We start from the raw sequence: 20,484 nt of genomic DNA, 5'->3' as shown, positions 1-20,484 counted from the left end.
ACATCCAGCTGGATAAATGATAATAATGCCTCTTTTCTTGTTTGCATTTTTGCTCCCCGTGTGAACTCTCAGTTTTGGCACAGTGTATATCCAGCCACAGTCCTTGGGCTTCCTGCCCAGTAATCTTATTGGCTACTTAAATGCAGTTTTCCAGCATGAGAAAGTAGGAGGAAAGTTCTAGAAGCTGGAACTGTGGCCTTGTGAGTTAGAAATACAAAATGAGTTCTTGACAATCAAAATGCAATGTTTTCCAAAGTAGAATGACCATCATATGATTCAGGTGGCCTTCTAGGAGGTTTTGCCCCTCACTGCGAAGCCAATAATGACAGAAATGGAGGGCCATTACACACAATTGCTAGAGTTCATAAGTTGGGAGTGATTTGGAATTAGGAGGACCTTGTGTTTGTTTATTTCATATGTGTCTACTGTGTGTCTGTCTGCCTGTCTGTCTCAATCCACGTATTTTTGTCTTTAACTTAAGATCATCATGCCTCTTGTCAGAATTTAATTATATGTAAAATAGAAGAAGAAGATCCTACTTCATAGGAATTCTTATGATAGTCCAATCAGAAAACTGCTCCCCACCCCCGCTACAAATTTCTGTCCGAATAGCAGTTTTCATTAAAGCGTGGGTTAATCTTTGACTTGACACAAGGAGACTTGGTGATATTTCAAAAGAATCTTTGAATCATATAATCTCAGGATTGGGAGAATCTTTAAAGAACATATGCTTCACTGCCTTTCAAAATGAGTTCCCAAGAGCCACAAAATTGTATGACAGTGACTAGTAGCTTATAGCTTAATTGGTGGTAGTGCTGAGGGAGATGAGATGGTAAAGTATTGAAGGTTAGGCAAAGATTCTAGTTTTAAGTCAATGGAGTTACTTGCATCTGTGTACAATTTTTAAAAGAAATAAATAATTTGTTTGCTAAAGGAATGTTTGTGAATCTATTAGATAAAAGCTTTCCTAATTGGTTATAGCCAAATTAGAAGACTTGTTTAAATTACAGATGGCCTAACAAGGAAGTTACTTCCTATTCATTACTGGAGGTGTCCCAATAGAAGTAAGATAATCACGTGGTAATTCTTACTATGATATCACCTTTCTTTCCACTATGCTTTCTAAAGTACTGTAAAAGAATATTAAGGCATCCTTGAAGTAGAGTTTAAAAATCATCAAGTTAGCCCCAAATACTCTTGATACATACAAATAAAGAAACAGTCCCAGAAGGGTAAAGGATCAAAAATGGGTTTTGGGCAGAACTAAGGTTAGAACCTAAGTATTCTGACTTCCAATTTTCTTTCTACCATACAATATAAAAATTCCTGTGGGATAGCTCAGGCTAAATACTACCTCTGGTGTGAACTTCCATATTTACACATAGAAGAACATCTTGAGGTTTATGTAGCTGTAACTATAAGATATGTGATTTGGGCTTAAATGACAAATTATGATTACTGTGTATATCAGTGGAGTCATGACCAGTATGTTGTTTTCTCTTGTGTTTTCTGAGTCTCAATTCCCTCTGTGTTTATAGTGAGAATTGTTTTTTTATATGAAAATCACTTCTCCACAGTGTGGCATTGAGAACTGCATGAAGTAATGAGTACCTGGCCCAAAGAACCATTCAATAATTATTATATCTTGTATCCCACATCCCCATTCTCCTTTTCCTTACCAGGCAAGGCCTTGGCCCACTTGACCACATGCACAAGCTGCCTCTCACCAAGCTCGTTGAGGCTAGATAACAAGGCAGCAAAGGAATCAGGCTGGTTGTTGTCATGTCCTGCACACACCACTCCTGGCTCAATGGCTTCCAGGACATTAAGAAAGATAGGCTGACATTCATAGCCTTCAATGTGTGACACAGTCATCTTCTGGGATGGGTCCTCAGTGGGGCTGCTAGCACTGGAATTTTCTCCTTCCTCCTGTAGTTTTAGATTTCCAAGTTTCTTCAGCTTACGAGCTATTGAGAAGTAAAAGAAACTTGAATTTATTATCAGTGGCCAAAAATACACATAATACTTACCCTGTTAAGAAAAGTGACTGAGCTAAAATAATAATAATGATAATAATGATAATAATGTTAATAATAATATTAATAATGTTAATAATAATAATATCTTCTTTCTGGTCATAGAGTCAAAGCTTCTTAAAGACAAGTGTTTATTAGCATTGGTTGAATGAGACAGCTATCATCTCCAATCCCTGCTAAACCCCAAACTTTCATATGTTGCTTTCACCTTTGATCCTTGTTTCAGACCACTCTAGTATATCTTTGAACCAGCTCTGCCTGAATTCAGGCTTCAGAATTTATATCTGGGACATTCATCCAATTGACAGAAACAATCATAACTGATTTCTTTATTCATCTATTAACCACATTTCCATTGGCAAATATTTGTTATTAGGAAACATAAAGAACATAGGCCATGTTCCAGTTTTTTAGAAGAGAAGTAACTGAGAATTCTGGAAAGTGCCAGGATAGTAAAAACTACAAAAGAGGCATCATGAAGAGGGGGAAAAATCTTTCTGTATGGTGAGGTCAGGAACTAATTCATGTCAAAGGTAGCATTTGACCTAGAGCTTAAACACCAATAAGAATTTCACCAGGTAGAAGTGGGTAGAAAGGGCATTAAGAAATAGGAACAACCAGAAGTCAGTGTGCCTATAATTTACATTGCATATATGGAAAAATGACTATCTATGATGCTATAAACAAAGCGTGGCCTGGGTTTTAATGTATCATATGTACTATAATAAGAAGTTCAGGCTTTTTCTTATAGGCAATAACAATTAATGAGCATTGTAAACAAGACAACAATATAATTGTGTCTATATATGAGATGTCCTGACTTCTCGGTTATAGGCTAATATGGAATGTTGTAAGCAAGAGAGTCATGAAAATGCATCTCTGTTAGAAAAAGTGACTAAAAAGACATATTGAATGAAGAGCTAGACGTATTACGTGGGTGCTAAAGGGATACCAAAAAGTATAGCAGCTTGGAAATTAGGTCCCTTTTCTCTATACACACATTCTTTTCAGGCACTGGGAACTGAACATAATCCAAACTTAGTAAATACTCATCACTGAGCCAATAGTTTAAGCCCTCATTTTTACTTTTAATTTTGAGACTAGAATTTAACAAAATTGATCAGAGTTGCTTTGAATTCACTCTGTAACCTGGAAAGGACTTGGATTTGTAATTCTTCTATCTCCGCTCCTCAAGTCACTGGAAATAGAGGTCTTTGCTACCAGGCTTAGCTCTCTCTCACACACATAATAGTATTTAAGGTTCTCTGAGGACAGAATGGTTGCCCCACACTTATGTCATTGTAGACTAGACTAGTCAGAGACTAGATTTACAGCAGTTGAGAATTAAGTATGAAATGAGAATGCAGTTTAGAAAATATTCTGAAAATCTTTTATATTTTCAGACTACTAAGTCATCTTACCTTGGGAATAGTGAGTAGGAATTTTCTGGTGTTTTACTTCCTACCACACACTATAAGGTGCCTCAGAGATTGTCTGAATGATAATCATAGTTGATCATGTATAATATAGCACATATTGATCTTTTTCTTTAGCAGAAGTGAGGAAAAGTAAGGTAAAAGGTTAGAACCTGTAATGGGATTAAAAAAAATCCCTGTCTCTAGCATCTTTCCATAAATTGGAAATCATACTAGAATGTAACCAGCCATTAGGATACTAAATATAACATTCTTTAAAACAACCACAGTAACAGTAGCCCCAAACTCAGTCATTAAAGAATAATCTTCCTGATATGCTCATACACACACACACACACACACACACACACACACACACACAGAGAGAGAGAGAGAGAGAGAGAGAGAGAGAGAGAGACACTTATTTTAAAAATCCTCTGGCATTCCAATGGTTACTTTGTTCTGTTTTCCCAAGCACTTATATTGATAAGTTTAAATAATTGAAAAGGTCATAACTCCGAGATCTATCACAAGCTGATGCACTCAGAGTAGACTATAAACTGTATTTTCTCTAATCTTTTAAAATAATAATTAAATATGTAAAGAAAGACATAAAATAAAGAGAAGCTGATCCCTCCAAGCAAGTATATAAATGTGATTTAAAAATCCCTACTATATATCTGCTTCTGGCTCCATAGAAAAATGACATATCTACAACAGACTTTAAGCCCTAATTAGAAAAGTAAGACCTTTACAAAAACTCTATCATACTCTTACTAAGTAAATCAATGTAATAGTAAATGGCAGGTTTGTATCAACACCTAGGACAGAGAGAAGCATTGAAAAGAGGGAAAATAAGTCTTGGAACCCAGCCCTGACTGTAAGATGACCTTTTCCAACAATCATTTCTATAGGATTTGAGCACAGCCAGTAATAAAGAGATATATATGTACATCCATTGCCAACTTTTACCTCCCATTAAAGGCATAAGGCTTGGGGTTTGGTATGAACCCAGCCTATCTCTTATCAAAGTGAAAGGCTAGCACTCACAATGTTTTGCTATTTGGTGAATCCATTTTTTACATTGGATCTTATAATGTCTCCAGAATGCCCCTGGTGTAAGTCCCAGACAGACCCTATGCTTATTGCAGGTATTTTCTAGTCTTGAACTTAGGAAAAATAATGCCAATTCTTTGACCCTCCTTTACCTAGAAAATCTATATTCTCTGTTCTTTGTCATGTGTCTTCTCCAAGGAGTCTGAATCCCTAAATTATTATCTCTTTTGGCTATAATCTTCATTCCTGACAATGGACTTTAGTGCTAGCATATCTGAAAATAGAAAATCATGAAGTTATGAAAATACTCAGTTCCCTGCCTAAACAGAAACCTATTTGGGTTACTCTAGTGGTATATAGATTCACAGCTTTGCAAACAGGAAGAGTCTTTAGAAATTATCTTATCCAAATTTGACAGATTGAAATATATTCAAAAGTTACCCAGAAAATGCAGTGTGTTTAGGTATATGTATAGAATAATGGTTAGCAGTCTTCCTGGCAAACTGAAATGAAATGTCTTAGTGCCTTCCCAACTCTAGAAGACATTCATGTAGCACATAAAATCTCTCATGAAACACATATATTTTAAGTTGAATTTAACTCTTACATATAACCTCGAGAATTCTTGTATTAGTCCAAAGTTTCAAGTCAGAGATGTGGAAGTTGAATCTAGTGAGGGTGAAACCATCTAGTGGCAGAGCTAGGATTAGAACCGGGGCCCCTAGTCTCAATTTTAAATCTCTTAAGACTCATTGCTTCTCTTTTACTAACTTACTCCTGCTCTCTTTCAGTATGTACCTCTCTGAGCACTGTCCTAGGCTTACAGTATTTTATATAGCCACTATATCTGTGTGAGTCTTGAAAATAATTATAATAAAGGAAATAAAAATTTAATGCCTGAGTATCATTGGACCTATTTCCAGTGTTTAAAACCACATGTAGCCAGTGACTGATAATAGACAACAGCAATATAGCACATTTCCATTATCACAGAGAGTCTGCTGAATAGTGCTGGGAATGTGGCCTGCTTTCTGGGGCAGCTGTTTTATTTGCCATACTACACTAAAGCTATTGATAAAGAAGGAATGAATACAAAATGGATGATACAAAATGGATCCATTGGATTTTATTCAAAAGGTACAGGGACAAAGGGTGATTGGTGGTGTTACAATCAATGATATTAACCTGTTGCCACTACTCCATACAATGACCAAAATCTCAGTGTGGTGATGACTTATGGGCCTAAACAGATCCATCTGAAGCAATATCAATATGCATAGACACTGTGGGGAAGGTCCATTGAGACAAAATCATTCCTATTTTTTTGAATTGTGTCAATCAGAACTTGCCTGTCATTTTCACATTGTCTACAGTTAAACGGCATCTGTTTGGGGAAGAGAGTCTGCACTCCCATTTGTCCTCAGGATCCCAGCAATATGCTGTCTGTGTGATTGTAGTGGCTCAAGCCGCACCAGGTGTTCTGAGCTATCTGCCTGACGAGCGTGACTGTACTAAATATAATTGAAATGGGATTCCATTCATTCTGTGGGGATCCTCTGTTCTCTCTCTGCAGCAGAGGCCGGCATGTTGCTAGACGACTTGGAATCCGAGACAATGAAGCTTGCTAGACTCAGCTGTTACTCAGTGCCCAAGGCCTTGTTTTCTTCCATGAAGGCCACCCCCATGCTCCTCCCTTCCCCAGCACCTGAGCCCCACAGTCAAAAACAATTCTCCGTATGAAGTATACACCAATTAACTACCATTTCAAGGCAGGGGCTTATTTAAAGTGAATAGCGAAACAGAGAGGGAGGGCAGTAAAAGTGGATAGGTTGTAAGAGAATATGAACTGCTCTACATTTCATGACTGCTTTTATACTTAGCTTAAAGTAGTGGAAAGAAAGGGCCTTCACGAGGTATGACCTTGTTGCCATCTGATGTTCAGGGTCTTGGAAAGCTTGTATGCTGGTATCAGCTCAGGCACAGCATGTTTCTGTGAAGACTACCTCCACAGCACAAAGACAGCTTTTAAAAATCTGGCTCCAGTGTGTTTCTGAGGAGGTTTACATTGTAACTTCTCTAGCCTCAGTGATTTTTCGGGATGTTTACAGATTAATTTCTTGTTTTCTAAGGTTATATACCTTGTCACTCTTAGGCAGAGGAGAAATGTAGGTGACATTTCTAGTCTTTGAAACTTTAATTACTATGCCCAAGGTTAAGGCTGCCTCTCTTCCCTCTATTTCATCATGGAATTTGGAGTATCAAAGAATTACCTTCTCTGGGAGAGTAAGTTTTAGGATGTCCTCTGTGATTCTGAGTGCCATAAGTACATGCATCTTTTTTCAGTTATGCAGTCTAGTAATAATCTTGTTGTTATGAAAGTACCGAGAAAACGATATTAAACTCAGTTGGATATTAAGACTTTGGCTGAATCAGGTACCCTCTGAAAATACTGAGCTCTTTCCATTAAAGACCACAGTCATTTGAGGGAATTAACAAAAAGGCAATTCTCTGACTTTGAAAGTGACTCCACCCCCAAAGAAACGTTACTCTCCGATCCAAAGGAGCCATCAACTACCAGTAGCTCCTCAGGTAGTCTTAGGGTCTGACCAGGTACCCCTTCATCTTCTATGCTGTACATTTTAACTGGCTGGACCTTGCACAGGTCTTGTATACTTAACAATAGCTGCTGTGAGTTGGTGTTGGTGCACGCAGTAGGTATTTCCTGTCTACCAAACAGCATTTGCACAGCAGTTTCCCACACTTTCCAGCTTGTTCATTCTTTCTGCTTCTTCTTCCAGGATGTTTCCTGAGCCATGGTAAGGTGGAGGGCACTGAGTGGGAGTAAATAAGTGCTGTTCTGAGCTGACAGAATTCTTCACGTGACTTTTGGCCTAGAGAGTTTTGGGGCTCTGGTCTAAATCATATCATTCATCATTCCATCTACCAGCATATAGATCTTACTATATGACTTTAGGTCAGAGAAATCCTAGATTATGAGCCAAGACAGATTTCCCCACTCATAGTGATTTTTTTCCTCATTCAGGAGGAAAGTGGACTATTTAAAAGTTCTTATGTTTTACCTAGTTGGAGGAAGGAGAGTAGGGGGTGTTGAGGTGAAAATGTGAATATAGCATACACACACACACACACACATATAATTCTCAGAAATATTTTTTTTTGAAAATAAAGGCTTTGAATTTAGAGTCTCATCAGTAGCCATGAGTCTATTCTTGTGAGACTCAAGACAAGATTAAGTCTCTCTGTGACTCAGTTAACTCATGTGTAAGATGGAGATAATAGTATCTAAATCATAAGACTGTTTGAAGGAATGGAGACACCATGGTGGCATCTCAGGCTATAAAACAAATTCTACACCACTGAAAAGAATCACATATGGTGAAATATCCTCTGAGTTCCAGGAGGAAGGAGAAAAATGACGCTGGAATATTAAATTTTTATTATAAAATAAAAGGCTTATTAGTGGTTGGTGGTAATATCAGAGACTTATGACATGTATGGTCAGGAACAAATCCTTTGTTTTCTATTATACTTTTCTAATCTACTTGGTGAAAATCCATTCTAATTCCTCTATAAGATTACTTTTAGGAGGAAATGAAATAAGCCTCATGAGACCTTTCTGGATCCTGTGAAAATACAGTTGACAGGTGATGACTTTTCTCCAGAGTGGACCTCTGGCAAGAAACACTCCGAGGAGTTCCTTGTAGTGGCAAATTATGAGCAGTATCATTTTTCATTTTGGGTGAAAGATTAAAGGGCAGACTGACAGCTTTCAGAATCATTGAAAATAGCAAGATCAAAGTCACATGGTTGTGATTTTACAAAGGGCTGGGGGGGAGTTGTGTGTATACTGCTTAGCACAGAGTGAATTAGGTATGCCAATGATGATGGCTTTCACTCTTACTGAACAGCACACAATGTTCTATGTATATATTCTTTATGGTAAACATGTGAATGTTCTAGAAAAAAAAAGTAACTTCTTTCTGAAATTTACAATTTCCACTGTGACTAAAATCTAATAGGAAAGAGAATAAGAGTTCAAAGGATTACTAGCCATTAGTGCAGTACACCAGTGGAGCTCCGAGAAGCCTATGAATGTCTTCCAAGGTGTCTGTGGAAAGGCAAAGTGAACTTTAATATGTGGTTCCACCTCCTTTCAAATCATAGCAGCAGTAATATGGTTTACACTTACATTTAGTTGGATAAAATTCAGACTTTATTTGAAAAAATATTTCAGTTTCAGAAAAAGTGTTTGGGGAACCTAGATATTGTCTCTGCTTTCCCTCACCTTATTTTATAAATGGGGATACTGTAGGGCAAAGGGATATCTTGCCAAAACACAGAGTTAGTGGCAGAACGAAAGATAGACTCTGGGGTCTTCTCTCCAGGTTAGGTATGCTTGCCTTTCCATCAGTCCCACCAGCATGTTTTTAGTAAGACGGGTTAGAAGCAGGAATTGGAACTGGATTGAGAAAAATTAGGACAGGGATTGCAGGTAGAGAACAAAGCCAGTCCTTGGCAAGCCTAAAGTGAGAGCTTAACAGGAGAATGCGACCAAATGGGATTAATAAATATATGACGAATACCCTCTCAGGCAAGAAGGCTCCTTGATCCCCATCCCCGCCTGTTGCTGACTCTCATTCTCCTCCTAGTTCCGATTCCTGGTCAGGGGAATAGCCAGGGGAAAGAATATCAAATTTTATCTTTCAAGGTTTATGTTGGACTATTTAGTCTAATGGTTTTTAGTTTGTGGAGGAGTAAACATAATTAATAATAGAATGATATGCAATGTTGCACATCCTTGCCAAAGCACAGAAACTATTTCCAAGTCCCCCTTCTCTGACTTACTGAGCCAGAGGAAAGGGGTCCATTGTCCAGATGCCATCCTGAGTGAGAAGTACAGGGTCATTACCCCAAACCTGCTCCTGAGAAATTGTAGAGCCTGGAAATGGTTTTGCATACCAGGCTTTTCCACTGGAAAAAGTAACTACATGAATTTAGAGCATACATGCTTTTACAATTACATTTAAACTGACATTAAAAACAAATGTGAAACAGTCCATGCTGAACAGGTCAGTATGACCTGGAAAGCAAATGAGAGGGTTTTTTTTTTTCTTAAAAAAAGAAGAAAGAAAGAAAAGTGAAGAAAAGTGGAAAAAAAGCCCCAATGTTAACAACATTAATTTTGTCAGTCTGTTGTAAAAAAACAAAACAAAACAAAACAAAACAAAACAAAAAAACAAAACAAAAGACATTGGCGTATTAATGGTTTTATTACAGGAAATTTTCACTATCAGAAATATTCAGTATACAAGCAACTAGAAAGTAGTTAAAAAACAAAACACATTTGAATTTCAATCCAAGTTAGAGAGGTTCTCATTGGTGAGATTTAAATTTTGTCCAGAGGAGGAAGAAACATCCCTCTCAAAGTCTTTCCTTGCTTTTGTATCCCTCAGAATATGGCTCAGTAAAGGGAAAGAGAAAGATTGTGTGTGTGTGTGTGTGTGTGTGTGTGTGTGTGTGTGTGTGTGTGTCCTTGTGCGTGTTTGTGTAGTTAGTGACTTGAAAAGGGACAGGGAAGAAAATCCAAGTTGAAATCAAGGAGGGAGAATGTTTTTACTTTCATGTTTTGTCAGTTCAGGCCTTGTGTACTGTGCCTCCAACAGGAGGAAATGACTTTCAATATGGAGGTTGTGGGAAGACAGAACAAAACACTGTAAATGCTAAGTATCTTATCTATTACATCAATAGTGTCTGAGGAAGTCTCACAGCTGATCTGATTAAATAGAGGTAAGAGTTTTCACTGAGGGAGCAGAGGGGAGTGGAAGAAGCACTCAGGTGCTCAGAGTGAAAGGCAGACCCACTTCCTCCATTAGCCCAGACTTGGAGGAAAACAAAGGAAGTGCACATTGCTTTTCAGATTTGCCTTCTACCGCTTTATGGTAAGTTCAAGTTGTGTGGGCTACTGAAAACAGAGTCACCTTGACTTTGGAGAGAAGAGGACCATCTGCCTCTAGTTTTTAACTCCAGTATTTTAAGGGAAGAGGACTATCTGACTCTGGTTTTTAACTCCAATATTTAAAGAGATAGGTTGGCTGGTGTTTCTTCTAGGAGAAGCAAAAATTTGGTCCTTCTTCCCTGTCTGTGGATCAGCAACAACTTTTTTCAGCTCCTTTATACAGTCTGAGGGTGAAAGCTGTGTCTTTGGCAGAAATCCAGAACAGTCCTTTTTACTCTCTGGTCATTTTGAGATACACGTAATTGCCAAACGAGATTTTTCCTAATATGAATGAGTGGTTGTGATGAAAGTAGTGGCTTAAGGATGGGTTTGCAGCCCCTATGCTCAAAAATCAGATGCCCGAGTCAGTTCTTCTGAGATAGGAAGCATCGTGCACAAGTGGAGAGAGGGGTGGTTACCATTTTGGAAAAGGAGTCTCCATGCCTTCCAAGTTTTCTTATCTTGTAAGAAAGAGGTGAGATGAAGAAATGGACAACTGCTATTTGGGAATTTATCATTCTTTTCTGCCTTAATGACAAATGTACTTAAGAACTTCAGTATGAGTATGCATTTATATACCTCTCTGTATACTCTAGACAAGAAATAATTTTTCAGAGTAGAGAATATGAGAAGGCAAAGAACAGAAAGGTAAAATTTAATGCTTTCATTACAGCCACTCAAAAACCAACAACAATTCTTTCATGTTGGTATTCTAAATTTGTTTGCATCAGCCAAAATGTCCCATAAAAATTCTCTGTATCCTTACTCAGCCTGGAAATGAAATCATTTACAAATGAATATTTCTATGCCTTATAGTTCAGTAGTCAAAGCTTCCATGCCTTATTTCCTTTCAAGGAGAAAGAATCTTCAAGTTCTTTTGGTTTCAGAATTGCCAATATGACACTTCACTGTGCTGGCTTAGGCTGGTTGAGATCTATGTTTCTTAGTCCAAATTTTCTGATAGTAATTAGTAATTACATAATTTTAGTTTCTAACTTTTAGAAGCTTGAAAGTTCCCTAACCAATTTACTCCCACTTCATCCTCAGACGCCTTTATTCAACAGGAATTGGCACACCTGGGTTTATATTTAGCACCAATTAGTTGGACTAAGTAACATGGAATCTGATGACAGAAGAGGTCATCTAGGATAGTAATTATATTTCCAATTTGCTAATTAGACATAAATTGTCATGAAAATATTATCAATAACTTCATCTGGATGTTTTATTTTTCTTCGGTGAGCACATATTTCTTTCCCTAGTTCTTCTAAGCAGCATGGTCTCAAAAGATGTTCAAATGTTTCTAAAAGGCTACCTTACCCAGGTAACTTGTCTGAGTCCAGTGCAATATGGAACATCTCTCACAATATATAACCAGAAATAGAATGATTTCTAATGATCAGTTAAGGGGCTGGAGAGATGGTTCAGTGGTTAATAGCACTGGCTGCTCTTCCAGATGACCTAAGATTTTGATTCTCAGCACCCACATGGCAGCTCACACCTGTCTGTAACTCAGTCCCAGGAGGTTCTGATAAATGCACATAATTAAAATCACATTCAATGCACATAAAATAAAATCAAATAAGCAGTTAAATTATAAAAACCATTTTTCTTAGAATACTACATTTGAGAAGTACATGGCTTTCTATATGTTGTATGTTCTCTTTTCTGTTCAATACATTAGAAAATACCACATTATCTTTTCTCTTTCAAGATCAAATGTGAGCTTTTGGATTTCTCATAGCAAAAGTAAACACCAGTAAAATCTTTCTAAGGCTAGCACATTTTAAGAATTCAAATATTTTATGGAGATGGTTTACAAACAAGATTCAAGTATTAGATATGGAGAGTCATCAATTTTGATGATTAGAAAAATATTACTTCTAAGTATAGTTCTCTAAAAGCAAGTACTCAGAAACAGAGAATATCTATGTACTTTCACAGATAACTGGTTTGCAGGTAAGAGAGAGAATATATGGTCTCCCCACACACAAGTTCTCCTGAAAAGTATAGCTGGAAGAAGTAAACTTTCTTCCTTTTAGAGAGAGAGAGAGAGAGAGAGAGAGAGAGAGAGAGAGAGAGAGAGAGTATACACAACTAGAAGATGGCAATGGTGGCCACATGTGTTGAGTAAAGAGTACATCAGAAACCAAAGGACCAAAGAGCAAGAATTAAAAGCCATTTTAAACAGCAGAGAAAGAAAAGTCTGTACTGGTACCTGGGAAAACAAAGAAAGATCAATCTTCACCTTAAAAGAAGTAGAAAGTACAATAATTACCGTGTATCTACTACATGATGGTGTCTTTACTTCTGTATGAATTTTATAAGGAAAAGTATTCCTGTCAAATAACTGGTGAAAATGAGGCTCAGAGAGATCTACAGATTTTTACAAGGTCACCAAAATAATAAACTGGCAAAATCAGAATTTTAGATACAGGTCTAGAAACAGGCATATGTCTAAGTCTATCATATTATCTCTACTATAGCTACCACAAGAATTTGGTTTATAGAAAAGAACTTGTATTGTAGCTCACTGGGAGTTTTTGTCTAATGTGTTGAGTCTTTAGGCTCCATCTTCAACACCACAACAAATACCTCAACGTTCTAAGTGCCAGTCATACACTATATATGTTGATGCTCAGACCTATAGTGAAAATTTGCTCCTCTGTACATCCTTTGGTGATTCAGAGCTCTTAAAGTACTCAGGTATCTGAGAGTTTTATATAGAAGCAGTACTTCTTAGAACTGAGACTCAATGCTTGCATTCTCAGTGTGGTGGCTTGAATGAAAATGGCCCCCACATGACCATAGGGAGTGACACTATTAGGATTTGTGTCCTTGTTGGAGTAAGTGTGGCATTGCTGGAGAAAGTGTTTCTCTGGGGGTGGATTTTAAGTTCCAGATGTTCAAGCTGGGTATACCTGCAGATTCAGATGTAAAACTCTTAGTTACCTCTCCAGCACCATGTCTGCCTATGTGTCACCATGCTTTCCACCATGATGATAATGAACTAAACCTCTGAACTGCAAGCTGGCCCCAATTAAATGTTTTCCTTCGTAAGAGTTTCTGTAGTCACAGTGTCTCTTCACAGTTATAGAGACCCTAATTAAGGGCAATTTAGACTCTGAGTCTTGAGAGTCAAGGAAAAAGATGAAAAAACAAAAATGAATGAACAAAAGCTACTACTTGAATTCTATTATTATTATTATTATTATTATTATTATTATTATTATTATTATTCCTTTATGTATGCTAGGTGTATGTCCTATCACTGAGCTATATTTGTTTTGTTTTAGAAATAGAACATTTCTATGTTGCCCAAGCTAGCCTAGAACTCATGATTTTCCTGTTTTAGCCCCTTGAATGCTAGGATTACAGGAATGAACCATTTTATTTGTTACTCAAATTGTTAACTGTGATTTATAACACTATGCTAAATGTCAATTATTAAATACAGAGAAATCAGTCATTGAATCTTACCATTATGTGGCCACTTTCTATAATGCTGGAATATATTCTATTTCTTTAATGTTTCAAGAACACTCCTTGGGACAGTATTATGTGACTATAGCTACTAGCTTGTATGAGAAATATCTGTGCTTTCATCTTCTTTGTGAGAGACAAGCATGGTATAGATATTTTCTGGCATAATTTATTGGAGTTGGTAGCCATGGCTATGTTAAAGATGAACTACTCTCGTTTGTCAATGAATACTTTAATGATTTATCCAGAAAATGATGACACAAGATCTGGGAAATGGATGAAATTAAGTGGGTAAATTTTTTGCTAACAGAATAAAGTCTTTATTTATACCTGTTATAATTTTAAAAGAGTGTTTTCCAGAAGACAGTGTTTTGGTAGGATATTAAATGGTGCTATGTGAAAAGGGAGACCTGAAATGTAATTTAGTTTGGAAATCCTCAGTTATAAAGCTTCTGTTATTTTATTACAGTATTCACTAAGATCTATCACATACAGTGAAAATCTTCCTAAGGATTGTAATATGCAAGTTTCTTTTCCTAATTTGAACTTAGAAATCAGTTTCTCTAAATCATAGACTGAAATAGTTTTCTATGAGCTCACACTGGGAAACTGTGGTCAAGATCAAGGCAACTGGTATTTGGTGTATATATGTAGGTTCTTCATACAAGCCAATTGCCTTGGTCTAGGCCAGTTTTCTTTCCTGCACATCCAATAATTGTATATTTGAATCTCAAGTGGAGTTAAGTAGACTCCAAGAAACAATCAAAATTTAAAGTTAAAAATTTGTGTTTCATTCTGCATGGTGTGCCACTCTTCCTTTTGTAAAATGTAAACCCATCCTAACATAACATTTTAAGCTGCCAAAAATTCTCTTAAAACACATAAACAATTAGCAACATGACATGTGGTCATGTCTGTCTGGCAACCATAAATCTTCAACTGCCTGAAATAGGGTTCACTTTCAGTATGGTCACAGCTTCCTTCCCTATTTTCCTATCTCTGGCCATGTTAAATCACTTGCTGGTCTTTAAAGGCTCCTCATAGATTTTATGTCTCTGTGCCTTTTTTTCAAGCTGTGCTCATGGCCTTAATAATTTTCTACTTATACCTTAAGAGTAATGTATGATCATAACCACAGTCTTCTTTATTTAACATATTTAAAAATTATTTATTTATTTATTGTGCATATATGTGTGTGCATATGTGCATGTGCATATGTACATTCAAGTCCATGTATGTTTGAATGTGTCACACTATAGGTATAGGAATTAGAGGACAATTTGAGGAAGTTGGTTATCTCTGTGTACCATGTAGGTTCCAGAGATTAAGTATGGGTCGTAGGGCATGGCAGCAATTGCCCTCACCCACTGGACAATCTCCTTTGTCCTATATAATTTTTAAAAGCATACATTAAAACTCTATTATCAGGAGCAGCCTCTTCATATGTCAAGCATAAATTCTGGTACATATTTAGCACTCAAGAGATACTAAGAAAATGTATTTGTAGATGAGTGAGTGCACAGAGAAATGAATCCCCTTCAATGAATAGAAACATGTATACAGAACCATGAAATAAGTTGAATTTTAGCATTACAATAATTTCCTTGAATCCAAAGATATCTGATATGGAAGGATCAATGCTGTACTTCTCTTGGAGTCTTGGAGAGGGCAAATGATGAGGTAATTGCATAAAGACTATCTTCAGCAATGGAAATTACTGTTTATGGTGGCATCAGACTATTGCCAGAAATCCCTGGGCTCTCTTTCTAACTAGAAAACTCATAGACATTGTGAAAACTTATATACATGTTAAGGTTTTATCCTTATAAAAACATTTATTGTCTTAGTAGTAAAGATCTTCCTCAATTAATCTTTTTGTTTACTGAGAAAGTCCAATGCTGTAGTTCTAGGTGGCATGGAAGTTACTATGTAGCCAAGCTACCATTAAAGTTGTGGCATACCTATCTTAGCTTCACAAATACTGGAATAATAGGCTCAAATAAACTTTGAAATAAATGTACACTTCATTAAATCTCACATGCTATGGGTTCCCCACAGTCCTTCTGTTCCTGTGGGTGGTAGCTAGTACCTAAAATTCATGTATAGTCTACAGCATGACTTGGTCCAGGGCAAGGGATAATTGAGTCCGTGCTATTTACTATGTACTGAGAAATCAAGAGTCCCAGAACACAAAAACCAATACTATTTGGCTAGGGAAATAAGAACAAATGGGAAGTGGTTAGAGGAATGTTTCAGGAAAGAAGATCACAGGAGGGCTGGTTCTTTCTTTGCTATCCATTTTGGAAACTGGAAGTGTTTCTTGGGAAGTACGAAGCAAAGTAACAGATGTCTATACATTTATCTGAATGACATATTATGTAAGAGTCACCACCAATTTTTCTGAAGGGAAGGTCCTTATTCAGACAGTTAAGTTTTTTCTTAAATGAATAAATGGGCAAGGTATTTAAATTATTTAAGCAGTTCTTGATATACAGTTTACAAATACAGCCAGATATTAATCAAGAACAAAGAAAGATATCTTTTTCCATAGCTGGGCATTTAAGAGTCTGCAGAGTCATCCTGAGAACTCATCACCCATTGGATTCTTTTATAAATACCAATAGTGACTAAGAAGAAAAACAAGGGGTAGAAAGGTAGGCATGGAAACATGAAGAAATGACTCTCTGTTAAGTGTTTCTTAGTTAGGAACTCCTGTCAGTAGCATATGGAACACCATAGAGAAAGCCATGCTAGAGATCATAAAGTAAATCATCTGTTTGAGACCAAACAGATATCATCTGAAGAATGCCAGATTCTCCAAGAATTGAATACATCTATCTGCTTTACCTTCAATAATCCATTCATCAATTACAGTTTTGGCATATACCTGTCATAGGTGTGAATGGGGGGGCAGCTAAAATTTTTATGCAAATAAGTCTCTCATATTAGTAATTCTATGAGTAGGTAACTGGCAACTGAAAAAAAAGTTGATGAACTACAGTCTTTTCTTTGTGGCTATTGACATCAAATCACAAAATTTTAATAACAGAAGGGTCTTTGGTTTTATGATGGGAAAATAGAGGAAAAAGGGACTTCTCCACAGAAGGTACTTCATAGAGAGTACTACATTCTTAACTGTTGCTTCATAATATATTATAAAATTGTAGTGTGAGTGGTACAGAAAAGGAAATAAAATTATGTGACTTCTTCTTGAAGGTGATCAAAAAGTCTATGCTAAACCCAATTCTTATGAAAATGGGAAGATATTGCTAATATATTCACAATGGCCACTAGGTATCATTGCTTTCTTTTATCTTTCTGTTTGAATAAAAATTCAAACATATATATATATACACATATATATGTATATATATATATTCATATATATATGTATATATGTATATATATGTATATATATATATATATATATATATATATATATTCTAAGTTAACAACTTTGGAAGATGTTATGTTGGGAAGTATGAGATGAAGTTTTAATTCCACCCATATGCAAAGTCTAAGAGAATACACACTTTCGTTTTCACTGACTTGGGCTTCAACATTACCATATAGTTTTAGAAGTACTTATATCAGATTTTAAGCATTTTGCTGGTAGCACTTTTCTGAGTGATGTAGCCAGAAGTAATTTTTAGTGATCTCTGTTGTTACATATAAGACACATATACACATACTGTATGGCAAGCCAAGCTACTTAAGGAGAAAGTCATTGCTAAGTGTTAAGAACAGGCTGTGTCTACCTAATGTGCTGGTGAGCTCATTGTAATAATAAGTCTTCACATTCACCTAGCACCTCTTCAAAGATGTTCATATTTACCTTCTCATTTGATCTTAACTGTAACTCAGAGGGTGGGTTTTTTTTTTGGTTTCTTTTGTTTTGTTTTGTTTGTTTTTGTTTTTCGAGACAGGAGACAGGGTTTTTCTGTGTAGTCCTGGCTGTCCTGAAACTCACTCTGTAGACCAGGCTAGCCTGGAACTCAGAAATCCTTCTGCCTCTGATTCCCAAGTGTTGGGATTAAAGGCATGAGCCACCACTGCCTGGCCAGAGGATGGTATCTATAAACTACAAATAGTGAAAATGACACTCACAGGGGGAATTGAGTAAAAAAAATATTTCTAGGCTTTAACCTTGTCAGGCTTCAAAAGTAAAGTCATTTATACAGCATCAATAATTCTTCTATGACTTGCCTGGACATGTATGACTGTGGACTAATACTTGCCTAGCATGAACAGGGCTCTAGATCCAATCCCCTGTATGGCAAAAGAAAACAAAATGATCCTTATATTTTGTGGGCATCTTTCTTTTGTTTTTATTGAAGTTTCTTAGCCTGAATAGCTTGTGCCTAACATGCTGTCCTTTATGTATCTGACACTCAGAGATACATGAGAAGGAAACTGAGGTCAAAACCATCAATAACAATTTAGCAATGTAGTCACGAAGCCCACTCAAATGTGGCCACATTTCCTTCACTTAACCAATCAGAAAGCTTTTTGTACCACTTTTCAGTGACTTAATTCAGAAATGTATGTTTGAGTGCTATACAAATATGCAAATTTTCCTCCAAAGAGGCTCACTGTAATCATGTTAGAAGACACCTTTTTCCCTTTTTTTTTTTTTTTTTCGTAGTGGAGAAAATAGACTCTGACATGAAACTAATGTCTTAACAAGGAGTATTTTATAATTAAGCTTGCATCAAAATGGGCTTATAAGGACTTGCAAATGATGGCAAGACAGGGGATCTTCAACTTAGATACCACTGTCTACTATGCTAATTCACAGAAGGTTAAATAATTGAGAAATGAGTGCATAAGAGAACTTGGCTAAAGATTTCTAACACTCATGCAGTAAAACTCTGTCTGTCAACCCTTTCCCTGTAACCTCTGGATTTCTTTCGGCCCACCGCAATGATCTTGTGTCTTCTTCTGCACAACAGACCACAACTATACTACATCCTTAGAGTAGACCAAACAAGCAAAAACAGGATTGGATTTTGGTCAAATATTTGAATCTGATTTAACTGGAAAATAACTTACAGGGATTCTAATTGTGATGCCTGAGAGTACTACACATCACTTGAGATTCTCCTATTGAAACTCACAGATGTAGCCTGGAACAAATTCCTTGCTGTAGTATGGTCTTATTAAAAGTACTACTTGTCTGTGTGGAAGGGAGGATATAGTTGTCTACTATGATATATAGGCAGAGTAGGCATTAAGTGCCTTATAGATAGACAGAGAAAACAATTGTTCTAAATTACCCATGAGGTGGGAGAAAAGTGGGCTAGATTCCAGTCACTTGGGTTTTCCTGATTGATAATGAGTAATCAAATATAAAATTATAGTTTTAGGCACTCAGAAATAGATTTGTTTTTCTTTGAGTTCCATTTCTAAATCAATGTAGACTAATGAGCTTCTTTTTTTCTCATGAAAGATGCATCTGTTTGGAAGCAGCAGGCAACAGAGTGGATTCTGGCACGGGGCAGATGAAGATATGAAGAATTAGAAGCAGGGAAGTATATGTCAAGCAAGTAGTATGAGGCCATTTTGGAAGGATGACAAAGTTCATGGTAGACACAAGCTCATAGGACACAGAGTCTTATGATAGAGGGTCACTCTTGAAAGGGCTATATCTCTTAAGAAGCTAATGTGCTACTAGGAAAATGCTTTTGGAAATGATCAATGGATTTGTAAAGAAAAGGAAATGATTAAAATGCCTGCTGATTTCTGGGAGACACAGGATAGGAAATTGGCTCTGTTTGGTACCTTAGTTACAGGATCCAAAGAGAAGCAGCTTTACACTCCAGTTGGCTGTTGCTACAGTACATGCAGCAGTTAGCTGAGGGGTAGTCCCAGGTGTTTTGAGCCTGCCTGTGCCATGGTCATCCTGCACCTGTGACAGTTTTGATTATGCACTTCTCTCATTCTGATTACTGAACAGCAACAGTGTCAATATATCACTTAAGGAACTGAATAAAAAAACCACACCCTCATTCATGGTCTGTTATTTTCTAATCCTTCCTTCATGCTTCCTGGTTCTATGCCAAACCCTAAGTTATGAAGGCCATAGGCATAAATAAAGAAGGGACCATGAGATGGCTAATCTGAATCTATTGCATACTCTTAGAAGTATTACAGAGGAGAATCCAAGTCTAATGCAATACTTATAAAGGATGAAGGTGAACAGAAGAAGGACAATGAAAAAAAAAGGAGAAAATATCATACCTCCCAGAGTCATCCCTGCTTCATAACATTTCCGGAGACGACAAGATGGACAATTTTTCCTCCGAAATTTATCAATGGTGCAATCATTCCTGCTGGCACATAGATACTTCTGTTTCCCTGGGAGAAGAAATGCAAGAATGTTAGCTCTGCTGTTAATGTGTCTCCAGAGCATCTTTCCTTGGGTATTTCTAGGCAAGAATATTAACATATACGATAAAAAGAGAGATAGTTGCCCCCA

General features: G+C 36.8%; 1 protein-coding gene across 1 annotated transcript in view; it reads right to left on the bottom strand.

Annotated features, from left to right (window-relative positions):
• Window positions 1–20,484, bottom strand: part of Ar (androgen receptor) — a 160,897-nt gene that overhangs the window by 10,214 nt on the left and 130,199 nt on the right. Inside the window, exons 3-4 of the mRNA XM_034485525.2 lie at window positions 20,247–20,363; window positions 1,680–1,967 (exon numbers count right to left, since the gene is read on the bottom strand). Of these exons, the coding sequence (XP_034341416.1) occupies window positions 1,680–1,967; window positions 20,247–20,363 (405 nt within the window). The remainder of the gene's footprint in view (window positions 1–1,679; window positions 1,968–20,246; window positions 20,364–20,484) is intronic.

This window comes from Arvicanthis niloticus, chromosome X, assembly GCF_011762505.2.
Source record: "Arvicanthis niloticus isolate mArvNil1 chromosome X, mArvNil1.pat.X, whole genome shotgun sequence".
NCBI classification, from domain to species: domain Eukaryota; kingdom Metazoa; phylum Chordata; class Mammalia; order Rodentia; family Muridae; genus Arvicanthis; species Arvicanthis niloticus.
This window is presented reverse-complemented; position numbering and strand designations above follow the sequence as displayed.